Below are 17,295 nucleotides of genomic sequence, written 5' to 3' on the forward strand. Positions count from 1 at the left end.
ACATCGTTCCCTCGCTCACCTGGAGACCGCTGGAAGCACTGTGAGAATCATGTTCTTTGATTTCTCCAGTGCCTTCAACACCATTCTTCCCTCGGTTCTAAAGGACAAGCTGGTGAACTCTGGAGTGGACCATCACCTCACTACCTGGATCCTGGACTACCTCACCGACCGACCACAGTATGTGAGGACTCAGGGCTGTGTGTCGGACAGGGTCGTCTGCAGTACGGGGGCCCCACAGGGAACGGTTCTGGCTCCGTTCCTCTTCACCATCTACACTGCAGACTTCTCCCACAATTCCACCCAGTGCTTCCTGCAGAAGTTCTCTGATGACTCTGCAATAGTCGGCCTCATCACTGATGGGGACGACAAGGAGTACAGAGGTCTGACCCAAGACTTTGTGGACTGGTGCCAGCAGAACTACCTCCAGATCAACGCCAGTAAAACCAAGGAACTGGTGGTAGACTTCCGCAGGCACAAGCATTCTCCACTGCAACCACTGAACATCCAAGGTATGGACATTGAGGCTGTGGACAGCTACAGGTACCTTGGTGTTCATCTGAACAATAGACTGGACTGGACTCATAACTCAGACGCCCTCTACAGGAAAGGGCAGAGCAGGCTGTACCTGCTGCGGAGACTCAGGTCGTTTGGAGTGGAGGGCCCACTCCTGAAGAAATTCTATGACTCTGTTGTGGCTTCTGCTATCTTTTATGGTGTGGTCTGCTGGGGCGGCAGCATCTCTGCTGGGGACAGGAAGAGACTGAACAGGGTGATCCGAAGGGCCAGCTCTGTTCTAGGATGCCCTCTGGACCCAGTGGAGGTGGTGAGTGACAGGAGAACGGCGGCTAAGCTGTCATCCCTGATGGACAACATCTCCCACCCCATGCAGCAGACTGTGACAGCACTGAGCAGCTCCTTCAGTGGGAGACTGCGGCACCCACGGTGTGGGACGGAGAGATTTCGCAGGTCTTTCCTCCCCACTGCTGTCAGACTCCATAATAAAGACTTTAACTGATCAAGCACACACATCCATACATATGCAATAATACTAAGTGCAATAATCCTTTCTGTCATCGTTGTATTTTTACTCAGTTGTATATAGTATTTGTATTTGTATTCTATTTTTATCTTATTGTATATTTATTTTATTTTATTCTACTGTATATAGTATTTTATTTTATTCTATTCTGTACAGTTGTGTACTGTATTTATTCTTATTGTATTCTAATTTTTGCCTCATAACTTTTGCACTCTCCACTTCCTGCTGTGACAAAACAAATTTCCCACGTGTGGGACTAATAAAGGTTATCTTATCTTATCTTATCTTACAGTTAATATGGAGCCAGCCTGAAGGGTTTTTTTAGAAATGTATTTTTTTTTCTGCATAGGAGGTTGCCGTTTGTTTAAAATGGTAATGATGGTAGTTTGAAGCAGGAAACAGGCGATGTCATGAATCTCGTGATGCCATATATCTTAGCAGGAATATATTTTGTGGTAATGTAAACAGGATATGTGTGGATATAGATTATAAAAAGCTGTGGTAAGGTTTAGCCATGAGGACTTATTGTCTAGAGTAGAGATGGCACGATACCACTTTTTTATGTCCGATACCGATATCACAAATTTGGATATCTGCCGATACCGATATGAATCCGATATAATGTTTTTTAATCAACAAAACTGTTTTTTTTTAAATATCTTGCTGCATTTTGTATAAGTTCATACTCAAGTTTAAAACAACAACTACACTAAAGCTATTCTGTTATACCTGTATGCAAAAAAAAAAATTTCATAGTTCAGCAATACTGATCAATCTAATAAACTTAAACCTGCACCAGCCTCCCTATTCTGGTATTTTAAAGAGTACTTAGCGTAAATATTAAGCAACCTAACTAATAGGGTTCCAACTCCCAGCAACAACAAAAATAAATAAATAAAAAATAGGGAACCACCCCTCACGCTTCACCTTATGATGCTTAATCAACGTAATCAACCTTAATTTGATGCAGTGTGAAAAAAAAATGCACAGAAATCAATTTTTTTTCAAGAAATATTAAATAGATTCAACATCTTTCTTCAACAAAATTGCAGACTGCACAGATGGTACCTTCCCAAAGGAAAAAGTACTATAGCTTACTAGGGTATATATATTAGACTTAATAGTCACTATATACAGTAATTGACTTCTATTCATTTTACATCAAATTAAAACTTTGGGTGTAAGATTCGGATAATTATTTATTAAAAGCTAGACATTTTAAATGAGAATAAGAAAGAAAAGTATGTCTTTGTGCCCCCTTTTCCCTGTTAATGCCCTATCGGCCCCCCTGGCTAAACTTTGCTAGATCCGCCCCTGCACAGTTACCAGCCGTCAGCTACGTAGAAAAAGATCCTCGAGTAGAAAGTAATAATAAATAAATTCTAACAACAGCTGATCAAGCTTAAACGTGCTGCTGTTGTTCAGCCGCTGGTTTCCTCTTTCTGGTGCAAAGTGGGCCAAAAACAAACCAGAGAGACGGACTCGCGACAGAAAAGCCGATCAGCTGATCATTAAGCAGTTTCATGATTGAAGTAGCAGCCAGAAGAGGCAGTCGCTCCATATATCATTTGGTAAGCTTAACGCAGGAATGCTTTACAAACATTCAGAGATGGACTTACACACTTGCTTTACTTCTCTCGGGGATAACTTTGTCGGAGATGAAATGCCGGGTTGCTAGCAAAGCTCCACATGCTATCCAGACCACCGACAGGTCCCGCATGCCACAGCCGCTCTATCACGTGATGCATACTGCTCCGACGTGCTAACGTTCTGAGGTGAGTTACGGCGTGTTGCAAGTTTTGTGAGGTGCTTTCGTGATATTTAATGGATCGGATTACATTTTTTATTTTTCTCCGATATCCGATCCAGTAATTTAGGTCAGTATCGGACCGATACCGATATGTAATATCGGATCGGTCCATCTCTAGTCTAGAGCTATATTTCTCTTGTAACTGGCTGCAGTTTTTTGCAGATTTGGGAAAAAGAGAGATGTACGTTCCCACAACTAACTACAAAAACCAAATTCAGCCCACAATTTTAAATTGACACTCTGCCCAGTCAGCCAGACTGATTAACTCGTGGACACTTTAAGCTGAACATCAATAAGTTAGCAACAACCTAAAAGACAAACAAGGCTAAATTAGAGAGTTAATTCCCATAATAGACTGTCCTTTAATTTGTTGACTGAAATTAATTCAGAGAAAAATCTCACTGCTTGCCTCCAGCAAAAGCTCAGCAATGGCACTCACTGCAACATTCTTATTATTAGTGTAGCATGTCTGGTTCTTTGTTGAGAAGTAGAAAGAAAAATACAAGTGAAAGCAAAGAAAACAACATGTTGGCTTTTGCCAGAGCAGCATAAGTAGTTTGATGTGTAAAGGAGCTGTAAATGAACATTAGTGGGATCCACTCACTTGTTTTGGTGCTTTGAGCCCTGCAGATGTGCATGGTACTGTGCCACTGAGTTGAGTGTGACGCTGCAGACTTCACAGGAGTAGCTTCGCTTCAGACCTGGAATCAAACAGAATAGCGCACATTACAGAAACGAATCTGGCAACTGAACAAATGCTTTACTCCAGTGAATTTTTCAAAACTTGATTCAGTAATACAATTTTTGCTCTGCTGCACGTGGCCAATATGAATCAATCCATCACAGTGAGAAGGCATGTCTGCCTTCACGCAAACGGGTCTCAGTCCTGCAGCAGATGAGCATTCATGTGACTTTGCCTTAACAAACTGGTGTTTGCTAAAGAAGACTCCCATAACTGCACTGAAGGAGAAGACTCTTTGTGCAGCAGTCATAGCTCAAAGATCTTTATAGTAAATCCATAGCAGCTGAGACCTTGAGATGTCTGAATCATTTGGAATCTACAACATTTAATGAGTTGCCTATTTTTTTTTCTAAATAGCGACAGCAATGCCCTTGGGGTGATAATGGCTGTATTGAATCAGCGCCCTGTTGCTGCAAATTATAAGCATCCTGTGTAATCGCCTTCATGTTGCACTAATCTTATTGTGGTGTGAAAAATGGCCGTCTTGATTTCCTCGCTCTCGCAATTGAGTTAGCTCCTCTATAAATATGCCTCAGAGCAAAAGGCCAAGAGAAAATAAATGCCACCCTGCACTCATTGAATCACATTTCCATATCCTCCTCAATCAAATTTCCTCACTGAATGATTGTTTGTTAAATCGCTGCGGTGAGGAAAGCGCTGCCGAAACTTTGAAAGTCTTCTTGTTTTTCTGCTTTCAGGGTTGCGGAAGGTGAAAATCTGCAGTGGGCTTGGTCTCGGGTGTTGATGTCAGCTGTTTCCCTTCTACCATTTTGATGGAGGGCAATATTCCCCACAGAGAGCGGCAAATCCCTCCCTTTCACTTCCCCGCTGATAAGCTGTACAATAACCACTCTGTCAGCTGGTCGCCACCATGACTGAGATTTCAATTTTGCACCATCGTCCCCAGACGCAGTCATGAATCGACATTAAATTTCTGCAGCAGGCGGAGAAGCTCTGCCTTGCAGTGCCCCTTTGACAGCCTGCCTCTCAAACTATTTTTGAAAGGGTGAAAGATTATACTGTGACTTCGGTATCCATCATTGGCAGCCACCTGCGGCTCTTCCCACATGGCGCTATGGTGCATGAGCGATGAAGCATCAGAAGCTTTAGGCTTCTGCAATTCCTCCCCTTCATCAACTTTGCTTCCTACTTTCTGAGGCACTGGAGACTCGTTTGTTTTGGTTAACCTGTCCCTTTGCTGAGAAAAACGAGGGTGTGGGGAGCAGCCGATGAGTGGTTGCAGCAGAAGAAAAATGTGCTCTGCAGTCTCATTTGTTTGAGTTAACTTAGGAATTTGGTAACTGTTAAATAAAATAACAGGTTGTGGAGCTGATGCATGCAGAGAAAAAAAAAACACAGACTGATGTCTTCGATCTTTATTCGATCTCACCGTATAAGAAGTATACCTCTAAAAAAGAAGTTGCCAGGAGGTAAACTACTAAACCCAAAAAGGTTAAAAAAAGATGTTTTAGTGGGTGTAATGAGATTCATATCAGCTGCCTATTTAGTTTTAACTTCAGGTCAAATATCCAAAAACATATTTAAGCTAAGAGGAGCTCAGCTCAGTTTTTAGTGTAAAAACAACTCATGCAGCATTTTAGCTGTAAAAACAGATGAAATGCATGCTGGTCTGTGAAAGCTATGAAGCTGAGAGATTTTTCTGGTATCAAGTAATTGTATGTCAAAAAATACCCACAGATACAAGCAAAGCCTTAGTAAAACTTTTTAAAAAGCAATTTATACAGAGCACACAACACCACAGATGTAACACGATGCTAGCATCAGGGTCTAAGGTTACTTCTCAAAGGAGAACACACAACATTTGCAGATATGCATGGGCCATTGACTTGTTTAGCTTGTCCAGTTACTTTCAAGCCTCAAGCCTATAATTCACAAACAGTTGATGCAATATTTTTGTCAATTCCACTGAAATAAAGCTGGGATTTTGTACTTTAATTACATTTTTATTTATTTTAAATCCTCTGTCATAGCGTACAGAGAGAAAACTACAAAAATAAAAGTGAGAAGACTATTTGTCCACAAACGTATAGACTAACCGTACGTGCTTGCACCACTCAAACAGATTCTGAACCTGGGCAAGATCAATTTGTTTTGCAGTGAATCTTTTGCTTTCTCTTAGCTTATTGAGACCTATTGCCTGAAGCTTTGGAAGAGATACTGTTGGCAGTATGACTGATCAGCAGTGCAACATTCTTTGTCGATTGTTTATAAGCAAAGAAAAAGGTGGTACTGGTCCAGGATTCATGCTAAATTAACCAGCAAGCATCTGCCCCACTCAGATCTGGTAACTTTAGCTCATTCTCTCCCTCACTGTAGCATTGAGCCCAGGCTGAAAGAGCATACACTTAATCACTGTTTCTATGAAATCAATTGGGTGCTAAGTTGCAACTGTGAGATTTAGTATAATGAATTGCTTTGCAAAACTGACAGAATAAAATCATTACTCAAAAATGTTTTCATCCCACCGAAGCATTGACTGAAAGTTTCTTAAATTGGACGGTTCAAAAATGTGGGGTAAGAAGAGGCGTAATATCTTGAGGAGAACTCGTCCAATCTAGAGTTTTAAATTAGGGTTCAGCATTACACTTTGTTGAAAAGGACCTAGATCAGCTTGGTGTAATTTCCCCGTCTCTGAGCCTGTTGTTAACAGTATAATGGATCTATTTTAGGCTGGGGAATACAAGAGTGGAGAATACAACATACAGCTGAAAGCAACAGCTTGAGAACAGTGACTGCAAGCCTCTGTTGAAAAAGAGCTAAAAAGTGAGAGAATGAGGAGACCACATGCTAAATTATATCTTCCAGAGAAGCATCCCTGATTAACAGCTGTGATAGTCTGACCCAACACAATTTGTCTGCTGGGTGTTGACAGGCTAGCTAGCCTGTGGTCTAAATTTAGTGGTTTCTGGTTGAGATTTGACAACATCAAAATACACTGAGAGGGACCATTAAGATGGCAAAGACAGAGACGGCCCTTACTTGACCTATGAGAACAAAACTGACAACAGGTTGCAGAAACACATTTATGAATGTTTTTTTGGTTTCATGGCCAGGTTGAAACAATTCTCATCTTGATCATTCATTACTTTTTTAAACGCAATTTTCTTTCTTATTTTCAAGCTTACTGTTATTACGAGTTGTATGCAATACTGAACACTAAGGAAGAGGAAAGGACTGTTTGTCTAGGTGAGGGGTCAGCAACCTTTAAGACCGCCACCCTGATATTGCCTTTGGGCTTTTGGAGCCTTGACCTGACTTTTAAAAAATAATTGGAAAAAAAGCACTATGCTGCTAAAAAATGAAAAATAGATATTTGCAAAATTCTGCCTAAATATGTATTTTACCTGGTTAATGTGCGTGGCGGGGCGTGGTCTGCAGCGCCACTGCAGGGGAGGTGGACGCGCCCGAGCGGCGCCCGCAATCACGCCTTGCCGCCTTAACGTCTGTGTGCTATCTATGCTGTTGTGTTGTTGTTGGTATGTGTTGGGTGGTGAGCTGAAAAGCTACAGCCGGCTGTGTGCGTACAGCAACCGTGTGAAAAGTGGTCAATAAAGAGATGCTGAAAAGCATGTTCATGGAAACATCGTCGGGTCTGCTGTGGTACGTTTACAATGGGACTTCTGCTCCTGAACTTTCATCTTTACGCAGGACTGTAAGCTGTCATCTGTGAGGCGTGAGGTGTTTGTTTTTAACATAGTTCACGGTGGAGAACAGCTGCTGATATAATGTGGATCCGAAGATCCATAATTGGCCTACCTGGGGTTGAAAGTCTCGATAAATGCACGGCGTTTCGGTGGGTACACCGGCTTTCGCGAGTGTGACGCTTATTTTGAGCGATGAAAAAAATAATAGAATATAATTTTAGAGAAGATGAATTAAAGTCAGTACAAGCAAGACAGAATATGTATGTGAAGGAGAAGGAGACAGGTGGAAAGGTGGATATGCAAACAATAGAGATAGTGAAGGTAGATACATTTAAACATCAACAGTCCAAAGCAGACAGAGAGAGAGAGAAAGAGAGGTTAGAGAGGTGAAGAAGAGAGTGCAAGCAGGGTGGAGTGGGTGAAGACAATTATCATAGAAGGATAGCTGCAAGAGTGAATGGGAAGGTTTACAAGATACTAGTGAAAGTTGGGTGTATGGTTTGTAGACTGTAGCATTACCGAAAAAGATAAAAGGTTAAGACGGAGGATGTGATGTTTGGCATGCACACTGAAGCAGCCAGAAATCGAACCACCAACCTCCGATTATTAGATGACCTGTTCTAGCTTTGCATGATTCACAGTCCAAATTAATCCTCATTTAGCTCGTGCTGGTTCTGGTACAGCCCCTCACTTCTTTATTTGTCTGAAACAAGCTGCTTTCATTGCCTTAACGGCAAATGCCTTCTTATTGGCTGCCCCTCAAAACAAAAGATTTTAAGAGTAAATGGGTGGAGCTGTTACAGTCACAGCTGCATACCTAAGATGACCTTGGAGAGGTTAAGCCCTTCTTCTGCCATCATACACACCCAAGAGTAGAAAAATGGCAAAGAACTGAGTTCTATTGGCTCAGAGCAAACACTTCTGTATACACTGAACAGCAGTAATAGAACAAACAATAAAACCAATCATATTAGGTCCTCTTTAATTAAATAATTGTGTGCTGTACTGCTTTACTAAGCACTACCTCTTTAGAATGTAAATGTTATATTATCGCCTACATTTAATATTAACTGTGTTTTAAAGTCACTCTTAGATTTGTCTACAAACTGAGTCTCCAACTGTGCTTAGAAAGAACAATACATCACTGCCCAGAGTACACAGTGGAGTACTTAAGGATTAATCACGTTCTCTTAGTACAGAATTACTCACGCTAAGCTCCATAAACTTTTCTCGTACCTGCTCATCAGTGTGCCATAGAAGTATTAAAATGAGGATGATGGTTCCAACCACGTACCTGTCAAACCTTAGTGTGATTTCTTAGCTTCGACACACAGTCTGACTGTGTGATAGTTAGGTAATAACATGCTTTGGGAGAGTGGCCACTTCACTAGCTGCCATTTTATTCTGAAAAAAGGATGTAGTTGACTGAAAAGCAAGGAGAGGGATTGAAATGAGGTGGGGTGGGGGGGGGTTCAAATGTTTCCATGCAGACTTAAGAGCAGCTTATTTTCACAGCCAATAAGGTTTGGAAGAGATGACATCACTCGGTGTTAAAGACGTAGCATCTGAAAGCTGGTGTGCAACAAAAAAAAGATAAAAACAGGTAAATTCGAATATTTCTGCAGTCTACTTTCCACTTCTCTTTCAACTGCTCTTAACACAAACGCAGTCTGCTTCTCTCCATGTGAACAGCTTTCTCCCCCACACTTCAGAGAAGCAGCCACAATATGAAAAGCACTTAGTGAATATGGGCTGCTCCGCCTGAAATCATCTTTAGGGCCGGTTCAAACAAGATACTCAACAGAGGCAGAGCAGACGCGAGGACTGTTCTTCAGAGACATGGTAAGTGATAGGAGTGCAAACACCAGCTGTGGCACAGCATGGACTTAAAGTGAGTTCTGCTGTCTTCCTGCTACTATTATTCATCTTCTCACGCTGTCAGCTACACTCAAAAAAGGAAAGAAACATTGTGATTCATGCTACATAAAAGGGTGAGCAAACAGTTTATTTATATAAAAATGACGTTTAAAGTTTCCCATTTTTATTTAAAGAGTTCTCATTTTTTCATGTAAAAAGAAATGTTGTTGAAGCATTTCATTTCAAAAGCACTGAGATCCTTTGTAGTGGCACTTGCAGCTGAGTCGTGGTGCATCGTTTATACTGTAAATGAGAGCTTTGAGTCCTTTGTGGTGACAGGAGAGACTTTAGGAAGGACAACCATCGGTCAAACACTCTGCTAAAGGGCTTTATGGTAAAGTGGGTAGATGGAAGCTACTTTTTACTAAAAGGTACATGACAGCCTTTTAGAAAAAGGTAAATGTTCTGATGGACTCTTAAACCTTGAGAAGCAAAGGCAGCTGGTCAGGTAAAACAAAGATTAGAGTATTTGGTCAGCTATGTGTGTGTTATCAGGCAGTGATAATAACTCCAAATAATATTTCTTGGAAATGATGTTGAAACAAACACTTCATCTTGTGTCCTTATCAAATAGCACGACTGACTTACATACAGGGATTCTCCTGGACTAAAAGGGACATAGGATGGGCGACCAAACATGTAAGTATATTCAGCCCAGGAAATTGGCTCTGGATAAAAAGACCGAAGTTTATTAGTGTAAACGCTGATTAAGTGTTGAGTACATTCATTATATTTTTTCGTCAACTTCCTTCAACACTGTTCAACGTGTATTAGATTCTTTTGGACATGTGAGCTTGTATTTTTCTCATTTCTAACTTTAGTTTTTAAAATATTCAACTGTGTGGATCCAGGTACAGGGAGTACCTTTGTGTAACAGTATGTGTAACAGTATGTCAGTATTTACTTCAGTCCAACTGAAAGCTATTGGCAGTTACTTTCAGTTGGTGAATTTAAATCTATGGGAATGATAGAGCGTTCTGATTGGCACATTAACTTGCGGCCAAATTTTCATGGGTGGATTTGTCTTCAGCAGACAGGCGGTTCAAATCTGGGTAGTTGGAGTCAGTTGATGACATTAGGAATCATATTTTGTGACTGGATCATTAGAACTGAAACTATGTGCCTGCCTGTGGATTCTAGTGGATTCTCCCACATTTCAAGTCGTCTAACCTCATTTAATGTCTCTGTTTTTAGTCTGTATAGCTTTTCTCCCCACTAACATAAAGTCTAAAATAAGACGCACAAAACAGTTAAAGATTTAAAACTATTTTACCTCCTAATTTGATGCCAGTTCCCCTCTTTCTCTGTATGTCACTCACTCGCTGATAAGGACACACACACACACACACACACACACACACACACACTACATTCCAACTTCTGTGTAAACTTCAGCTTTCAACAGTTCTGCACTCCGGCTTTCAGGTCAATGATTTGGTGTATTTTAGCTTATTAAACATTTTTTTCAACAAAGATTCAGCAATTATAAAAATTGAACTCAAACCATTCGGCTAGCAGCGCTCACACTGCATTTTCTTTAGAAAATGCATTCTGAAGTTTACTTAAGTATCATTTTACTTATTTAAAAAACTGTGAGACTGGAGAATAATAGATCTGATGTTTTGTAAGAGCACTGCCATAACGTTGTACAGCACGAGTCTTTGAGGACTGCTAAACCTCCACTGCCAAAAATGGAACTGATTATGATGGGACTCTGACCACTCATTGTTCACTTCCGCAAACATAAAAATAAAGATGAAGTTTTGCTTGTTGATGCACAGGAAGAAATCCAACAGGCATTGGGAAAAAGTGGGACAAAGGGACAAACTAGATTAAATATAGCAGCCGCCCAGAAAACAGATCTGGGTTACACAAGAAGAGGGAGATCACCAAATTTAAACCACGAAGATTTTTTAAAAATATTTGTATTACATTTTTTTAGTCTCAAAACATTTTTATTGAACAAATAATGAGAACAATTACTGCATATCCAGTACTGATTAGAGATGGCACGATACCACTTTTTTATGTCCGATACCGATATCATAAATTTGGATATCTGCCGATACCGATATGAATCCGATATAGTGTTTTTTAATCAACAAAACTGTTTTTTAAATATCTTGCTGCATTTTGTATAAGTTCATACTCAAGTTTAAAACAACAACTACACTAAAGCTATTCTGTTTAGGGGTGTCAAATTATCGCGTTAATTGCGATTAATTAATTACAATGCTATTTAGCGCGTTATGTTTTTTAATCTCGTTAATCTAATTTTTAATCTCTTGACGTCATTGATTTTGTATGAGAGTTGCTATGTTATAAAATCCGTTTTTATGTGCTGGGCTCCTTGTGCTTGACTTGTTGGGGGTGGAGTCACGTCGTGAGGTCAAGGTGAGAAGTGGTGATTAGCTTACAGTGTGGATATGGAGGCGCATCTGAGAGTTGTTGGCCCAATGAACGGGAAATTTGTATTTCATAAACGCCCCGACGGCACCATTGACAAAGGTAAAGTGGTCTGCCTAGAGTGTAAGAAGGAGTTTGCTTACCACCGAAGCAGCTCAAGTTTGGCCTATCACCTCAACGCAAAGCACCCAGCCGCGAGTGCAGCAACAGCTAGCAGTGAAGACGTTAGCAATATAGCAAGCCAGAGCAAAGCTTTTCGCCAAACAAAACTAGAGAATACCCCTCGTATGACCAAGTCTGCGACCGACAGGCTGACTAATGTTATTGCCAAGTGGATAGCGATGAACTGTAGGCCGATAAATATAGTAGAGGACGAAGGATTGACAGAGGTGTTGCAAATTGCGTCCAATGACCCGTCATACAAGCCGCCGTGCAGGACTACAGTAACGACCAAAATCAGCAAAATGTACGACGGCGAAAAGAAAAACAAACTTGAGATTTTGGCGGAGGATTCTCCCAACTGTGTTGCTATAACCGGAGATCACTGGACCTCAGCTGGCAACCACAGCTATTTTGGGGTGACTGGACACTTTATTGATAGTGAGTGGAACCTCAACTCATTTGCACTGACCGTCATGAGAACAGAAACCAGGCACTTTGCTGATAAATGCGCCGAACAGTTCCTCAAGGTAGCAAATGACTGGGGTATTGAAAACAAGATATCCACCATTGGCACAGACAGCGCAGCAAACATGCTGGCTGCTATGAGAGCACTTCCATATGAGCACATCGCCTGCAATGCTCACATTCTCCAGAGGACCATCACGGTATGTCTCGATAGCAGTGGTTTTGTCGGTGTACTGGCAAAGTGCCGCAAGATTGTTGGTCATTTTAAACAAAGCCCTGCGAGTACCACAGAACTTAACCAACAACAAGTAGCACTCGGAAAGAAGAGCGATCAACTTATACAGGATGTACCCACCAGGTGGAACTCGACTCTCGCAATGGTCTCACGCCTCCTATGTAACCGAGAGGCTGTCCAGGCTACGTTGGACCAACAGAACCACAGGTTGGTCTTGCCAACCGAAGCTGAGTGGGCGAAACTGCAGAGGCTGGAGCTCCTGCTTGAACCATGCAAGTAAGTTCAAATAAACACCTTCCCATTTTAATTATATAAACTACTGTTACATGTGTAAAATCAAAATTAATGAACATAACAAGGAACTTTTAAGGACAATTAAATTGGAAATCAGTTACACTTTGATTTAAATGAATCCAGCTAGGTTTATTTAGCAAACCTCTCCACCTCTGCAGGTATGTGACAGAGCTGCTGGGTGGTGAGGCCTACGTCTCTTGCTCTGTAGTGCTGCCTGCTTTTCGCCATCTGTACCGTGTCATGGACATTACTGATGATGATCCTGCCTACGTGGTGAAGTTCAAGAATGCCTTCCAGAAGGATCTGGCAGCACGACGAGCTAATGGCAACGAGATATGGTTCGAGGTGGCCACAGCATTGGATCCACGGTTTAAGGATTTGAAATGTCTTCCAAGAGAAAAGAGGGAACAGGTAGGACAATAAGGTTAAGCTGGACTAATGAGTCCAATTCATTATCAAATCAAACTTTTATTTATTATATGGAACACAAAGTTCTTTACAAGATTAAATAAAATAAAAAAAAAAGCACTTAGTTTTAATCACAATCATTCATTCATTCATTCATTCATTCATTCAGGTGTGGACCATTCTGGAGAATATGCTCCAGGCAGCAGAGCCCAGAAGAGCAGATAGTCTCCAGCCCTCCACAGAGGATGATGGACCAGCTCAGAAGAAGAGGAGGAGCGAACTCCTTCTGGGGTCTGACTCTGACTCAGAAGATGGAATTGAGTCTGGAGAGCTGCAGCGCTACAGAGCAGAACCCAGCATCAGTATTGATGACTGCCCCCTGCAGTGGTGGTATGCTCACTCAGGAGTCTATGAAAAGCTGTCAGTCCTAGCACAAAAGTACCTGGCCTCCCCAGCTACCTCTGTACCCTGTGAGAGACTCTTTAGCCTTGCAGGCCACATAGTGCAAAAGAAAAGGGCAGCCTTGCTTCCAGAAAATGTTACCAGGCTGGTGTGTCTTAGCGACTGGCTGAGGAAGAAGAAATGAGACACATGTGGTCAGCATAGCTGCTGTGTCATTTGTAGCCTACTAGAATAGATTGCTTGATGTTCAGCACTTTTTTTTGTGATGGAAGAATACTTTGATGTGCTAACTTGCAGCACTGCAATGTCAGTTTTATTTTTCATTATCTGAAGCAGAGGAATTTCAGTGCTGTATTGCTCAGAAAAGAGCAACTCTGATGTGCTAACTTGCAGCACTTAATTTATTTGATTTTATTTGTATTTATTTTTCCACTTATTTTACAAAAGAATACAACAGTATGTAAATGGTTGCATCTGTTTAACGTTTGTTAAACAATAAATGACTTTATAAAGTCACTTTCTTTGTTATATCAGTCTTTTGGTCTGCCACAATAAGTTGAGGGCTTTCCTCAGCTATTTTTAGGTGAGATTAAAAAAGAGATTAATTAGATCAATTAATTAAAAATCATAATTAATTAATCTCTATTTTTTTTTAATCTCTTGACAGCACTAATTCTGTTATACCTGTATGCAAAAAAAAAAATTTCATAGTTCAGCAATACTGATCAATCTAATAAACTTAAACCTGCACCATCCTCCCTATTCTGGTATTTTAAAGAGTACTTAGCATAAATATTAAGCAACCTAACTAATAGGGTTCCAACTCCCAGCAACAACAAAAATAAATAAATAAAAAATAGGGAACCACCCCTCACACTCCACCTCATGATGCTTAATCGACGTAATCAACCTTAATTTGATGCAGTGTGGAAAAAAAATGCACAGAAATCAATTATTTTTCAAGAAATATTAAATAGATTCAACATCTTTCTTCAACAAAATTGCAGACTGCACAGATGGTACCTTCCCAAAGGAAAAAGTACTATAGCTTACTAGGGTATATATATTAGACTTAATAGTTACTATATACAGTAATTGACTTCTATTCATTTTACATCAAATTAAAACTTTGGGTGTCAGATAATTATTTATTAAAAGCTAGACATTTTAAATGAGAATAAGAAAGAAAAGTATGTCTTTGTGCCCCCTTTTCCCTGTTAATGCCCTATCAGCCCCCTGTCGTGTTATTCAATTATACGCGGGTCCACTGTACGATTCATAACCACACTTTATTTTCTTGTTCTTGCTCTGCCCCACATAACATAACATTCTATACAGAAACACACCGGTCTCGCCCTCTAGCTGCCATCAGCCTAACTACACTGACCGGCTGCATTAACATCTACTGTACAATGCAATTATACCACACCCCCCTGGCTAAACTTTGCTAGATCCGCCCCTGCACAGTTACCAGCCGTCAGCTACGTAGAAAAGATCCTCGAGTAGAAAGTAATATTAAATACATTCTAACAACAGCTGATCAAGCTTAAACGTGCTGCTGTTGTTCAGCCGCTGGTTTCCTCTTTCTGGTGCAAAATGGGCCAAAAGCAAACTAGAGACACGGACTCGCGACAGAAAAGCCGATCAGCTGATCGTTAAGCAGTTTCATGATTGAAGTAGCAGCAGGAGAGGCAGTCGTTTGTTAAGCTTAACGCAGGAATGCTTTACAAACATTCAGAGATGGACTTACACACTTGCTTTACTTCTCTCGGGATAACTTTGTCGGAGATGAAATGCCGGGTTGCTAGCGAAGCTCCAAATGCTATCCAGACCACCGACAGGTCCCGCATGCCACAGCCACTCTATCACGTGATGCATACTGCTCCGACGTGCTAACGTTCTGAGGTGAGTTACGGCGTGTTGCAAGTTTTGTGAGGTGCTTTCGTGATATTTAATGGATCGGATTACATTTTTTATTTTTCTCCGATATCCGATCCAGTAATTTAGGTCAGTATCGGACCGATACCGATACGTAATATCGGATCGGTCCATCTCTAGTACTGATAGGACAAATTCATCATTCATCTCATATGAAAGCTGAAAACCTACTGAGATGGAAATCACAGATCACAGTGGTGCAGTAGTTCATCCTTTTTTTTAGCTCCTGTGCATCGTCCTTCATCGATTCCATTATTACATTTATAATATTTTTTCTCTCTGACATGGCACAAGATGATTACAAACTGTATCTTATGTCTGCTGGTGTTGGAAATCACATTAGCTAAAGTACATTGCCCAAATGGGCATGATAAATAAAGAAAAATGACAGCACGCAGGCAGTGTTTACAACTCTGTGATGATGATGGCAAATGGTTCTAAATTAGATCAAACTTGTATAACGCCACTTCAACGCAAAGGTGATGCTTATCTCATATAACAGAGCTTTACCACTTACCGTGACTTCTACCTTTGCTGATGCTCACATCTCTGTGACAGCAGGTGTCTTATGAGTACTATAAAAAGCATTTGGCAGGCACTTAGATAGTTACATGAACTGCTGGCTGGTGGTCAGATGAACCAAGCTGTTTGCTGTGTCTCTCTTCACATTGTCTGGTTGTGAGTCACTAAACCTGGGATGCAGCTCATGTTTCGTTTAGCCACTCTATGAACACTGAATGTGGGACAACAAAGGAGTCTATAGCATGTGTGTTATTTCAGTCTCTCTCATGAAGTCCATTATGTGCCAGTACAAGAAAGTAAAAGAAAGCTTAAAAGCAGTCATCTGTTGATTTGATGTGTTCTGATGTAAAAGTCATAAAAGGGGGCATTTTTGAAAGATTTTATTTTTTTAGTTTATCTAATCTATATTTAAACTGAAACATTAAGCTAGACTGACGGCCTGCCCTCAGTGTACCCTGCCTCTCACCTCATGACAGCTGGGAAAGTGATTTCCCGAAACTGTGGCTTGGATAACCAGTCATGAACATGGATGGATAGATTTCCACACAGTTACAGGCACAGTCTGTAAACACTGACAAGAGTAAACACATGATTCCTGAGCAGCAGTGCTGGAATGGGGAGAGTTCAGCACGAATAAGAAAGTTCACCACAAATACAAGTTTAGCTATTTCTGAGATAAAATCCAACACATCTTTACTTTAATAAAAAAAGAAGAAGAAAACAAACCTGGAAAAAAGAGATCATCTGTTTTAAACTTGCTGCAGCGATAACTGGGCAAAAGTGCTTACACAATCTGTTCCCATTAGTGTCTTAATGGACTATCAACCACAAATTCATTTTCCATCCCATTTACATTTATGCAAACATTACAGTCCTCACAGTTATATCACCATCTCAATACTACTCCCTGTTAGCTTTGAACAGAATGAGCACCAGACAAAAGACCAGAGGATCAAGTAGACTATTAGAGCGCAAAGATGGAGTTTTACCAAAACAACTTAAATCAACTAAGCCAAAGAGGACAGGTGAGCAGGGACCTCGGTTTTACACTATGCTCATGCGGTTAACCTGCACTCTTTTGTATGTACACCACTTATAAAACAAAGGCTTTTATCATGAGGTTAGACACATCTGGAGGGTCTCTACACTTGTGCTAAAAGTGCTAATGGCTTGCCCATCTCTTTATCCATCTTCAACCTTATGTCTTTGCCATCAGCTTTTCAATGCTGCACAGCTCTGTACACACAACAACAACAACAAACAAGACCACTGGATGATGCTCCCTCCCAT

The 17,295-nt window shown here is 40.8% G+C and overlaps 2 protein-coding genes and 1 long non-coding RNA gene across 5 annotated transcripts in view; 2 read left to right on the forward strand and 1 right to left on the reverse strand.

Moving 5' to 3' along the window:
• LOC146696499 (zinc finger matrin-type protein 4-like) overlaps window positions 1–17,295 on the reverse strand; it is a 157,210-nt gene that overhangs the window by 28,456 nt on the left and 111,459 nt on the right. The window contains exon 6 of the mRNA XM_085474619.1: window positions 3,454–3,550. Coding sequence (XP_085330745.1) covers window positions 3,454–3,550 — 97 coding nt within the window. The remainder of the gene's footprint in view (window positions 1–3,453; window positions 3,551–17,295) is intronic.
• Window positions 8,786–17,295, forward strand: part of LOC146696500 (uncharacterized) — a 50,140-nt gene continuing 41,630 nt past the window's right edge. For 2 of the 3 annotated variants that reach the window (XR_014923255.1, XR_014923254.1), the window contains exons 1-2: window positions 8,786–8,859; window positions 8,949–9,098. This is a non-coding gene — a long non-coding RNA (uncharacterized LOC146696500). The other variant, XR_014923256.1, reaches the window with a different exon arrangement.
• LOC146696501 (E3 SUMO-protein ligase ZBED1-like) lies at window positions 11,370–14,061 on the forward strand. The gene is made up of 3 exons (XM_085474617.1): window positions 11,370–12,717; window positions 12,894–13,146; window positions 13,313–14,061. The coding sequence occupies exons 1-3, from the start codon at window positions 11,600–11,602 to the stop codon at window positions 13,727–13,729; spliced, it is 1,788 nt and encodes a 595-aa protein (XP_085330743.1). The 5' UTR covers window positions 11,370–11,599; the 3' UTR covers window positions 13,730–14,061.

The sequence above is a fragment of the Copadichromis virginalis genome, linkage group LG12 (genome assembly GCF_057382275.1).
Source record: "Copadichromis virginalis isolate Kocher_CV1m ecotype Utaka linkage group LG12, C_Virginalis_male_GT1.1, whole genome shotgun sequence".
Lineage (NCBI taxonomy): Eukaryota > Metazoa > Chordata > Actinopteri > Cichliformes > Cichlidae > Copadichromis > Copadichromis virginalis.

What these genes read in the sequence shown, in the direction of transcription:
- LOC146696501 (XM_085474617.1), top strand. Translation starts at nt 11,600, where the DNA reads ATGGAGGCGCATCTGAGAGTTGTTGGCCCAATGAACGGGAAATTTGTA. An exon ending in CTCCTGCTTGAACCATGCAA is followed by an intron (nt 12,718 to 12,893) that starts GTAAGTTCAAAT and finishes CCACCTCTGCAG; the next exon opens with GTATGTGACAGAGCTGCTGG. An exon ending in CAAGAGAAAAGAGGGAACAG is followed by an intron (nt 13,147 to 13,312) that starts GTAGGACAATAA and finishes TCATTCATTCAG; the next exon opens with GTGTGGACCATTCTGGAGAA.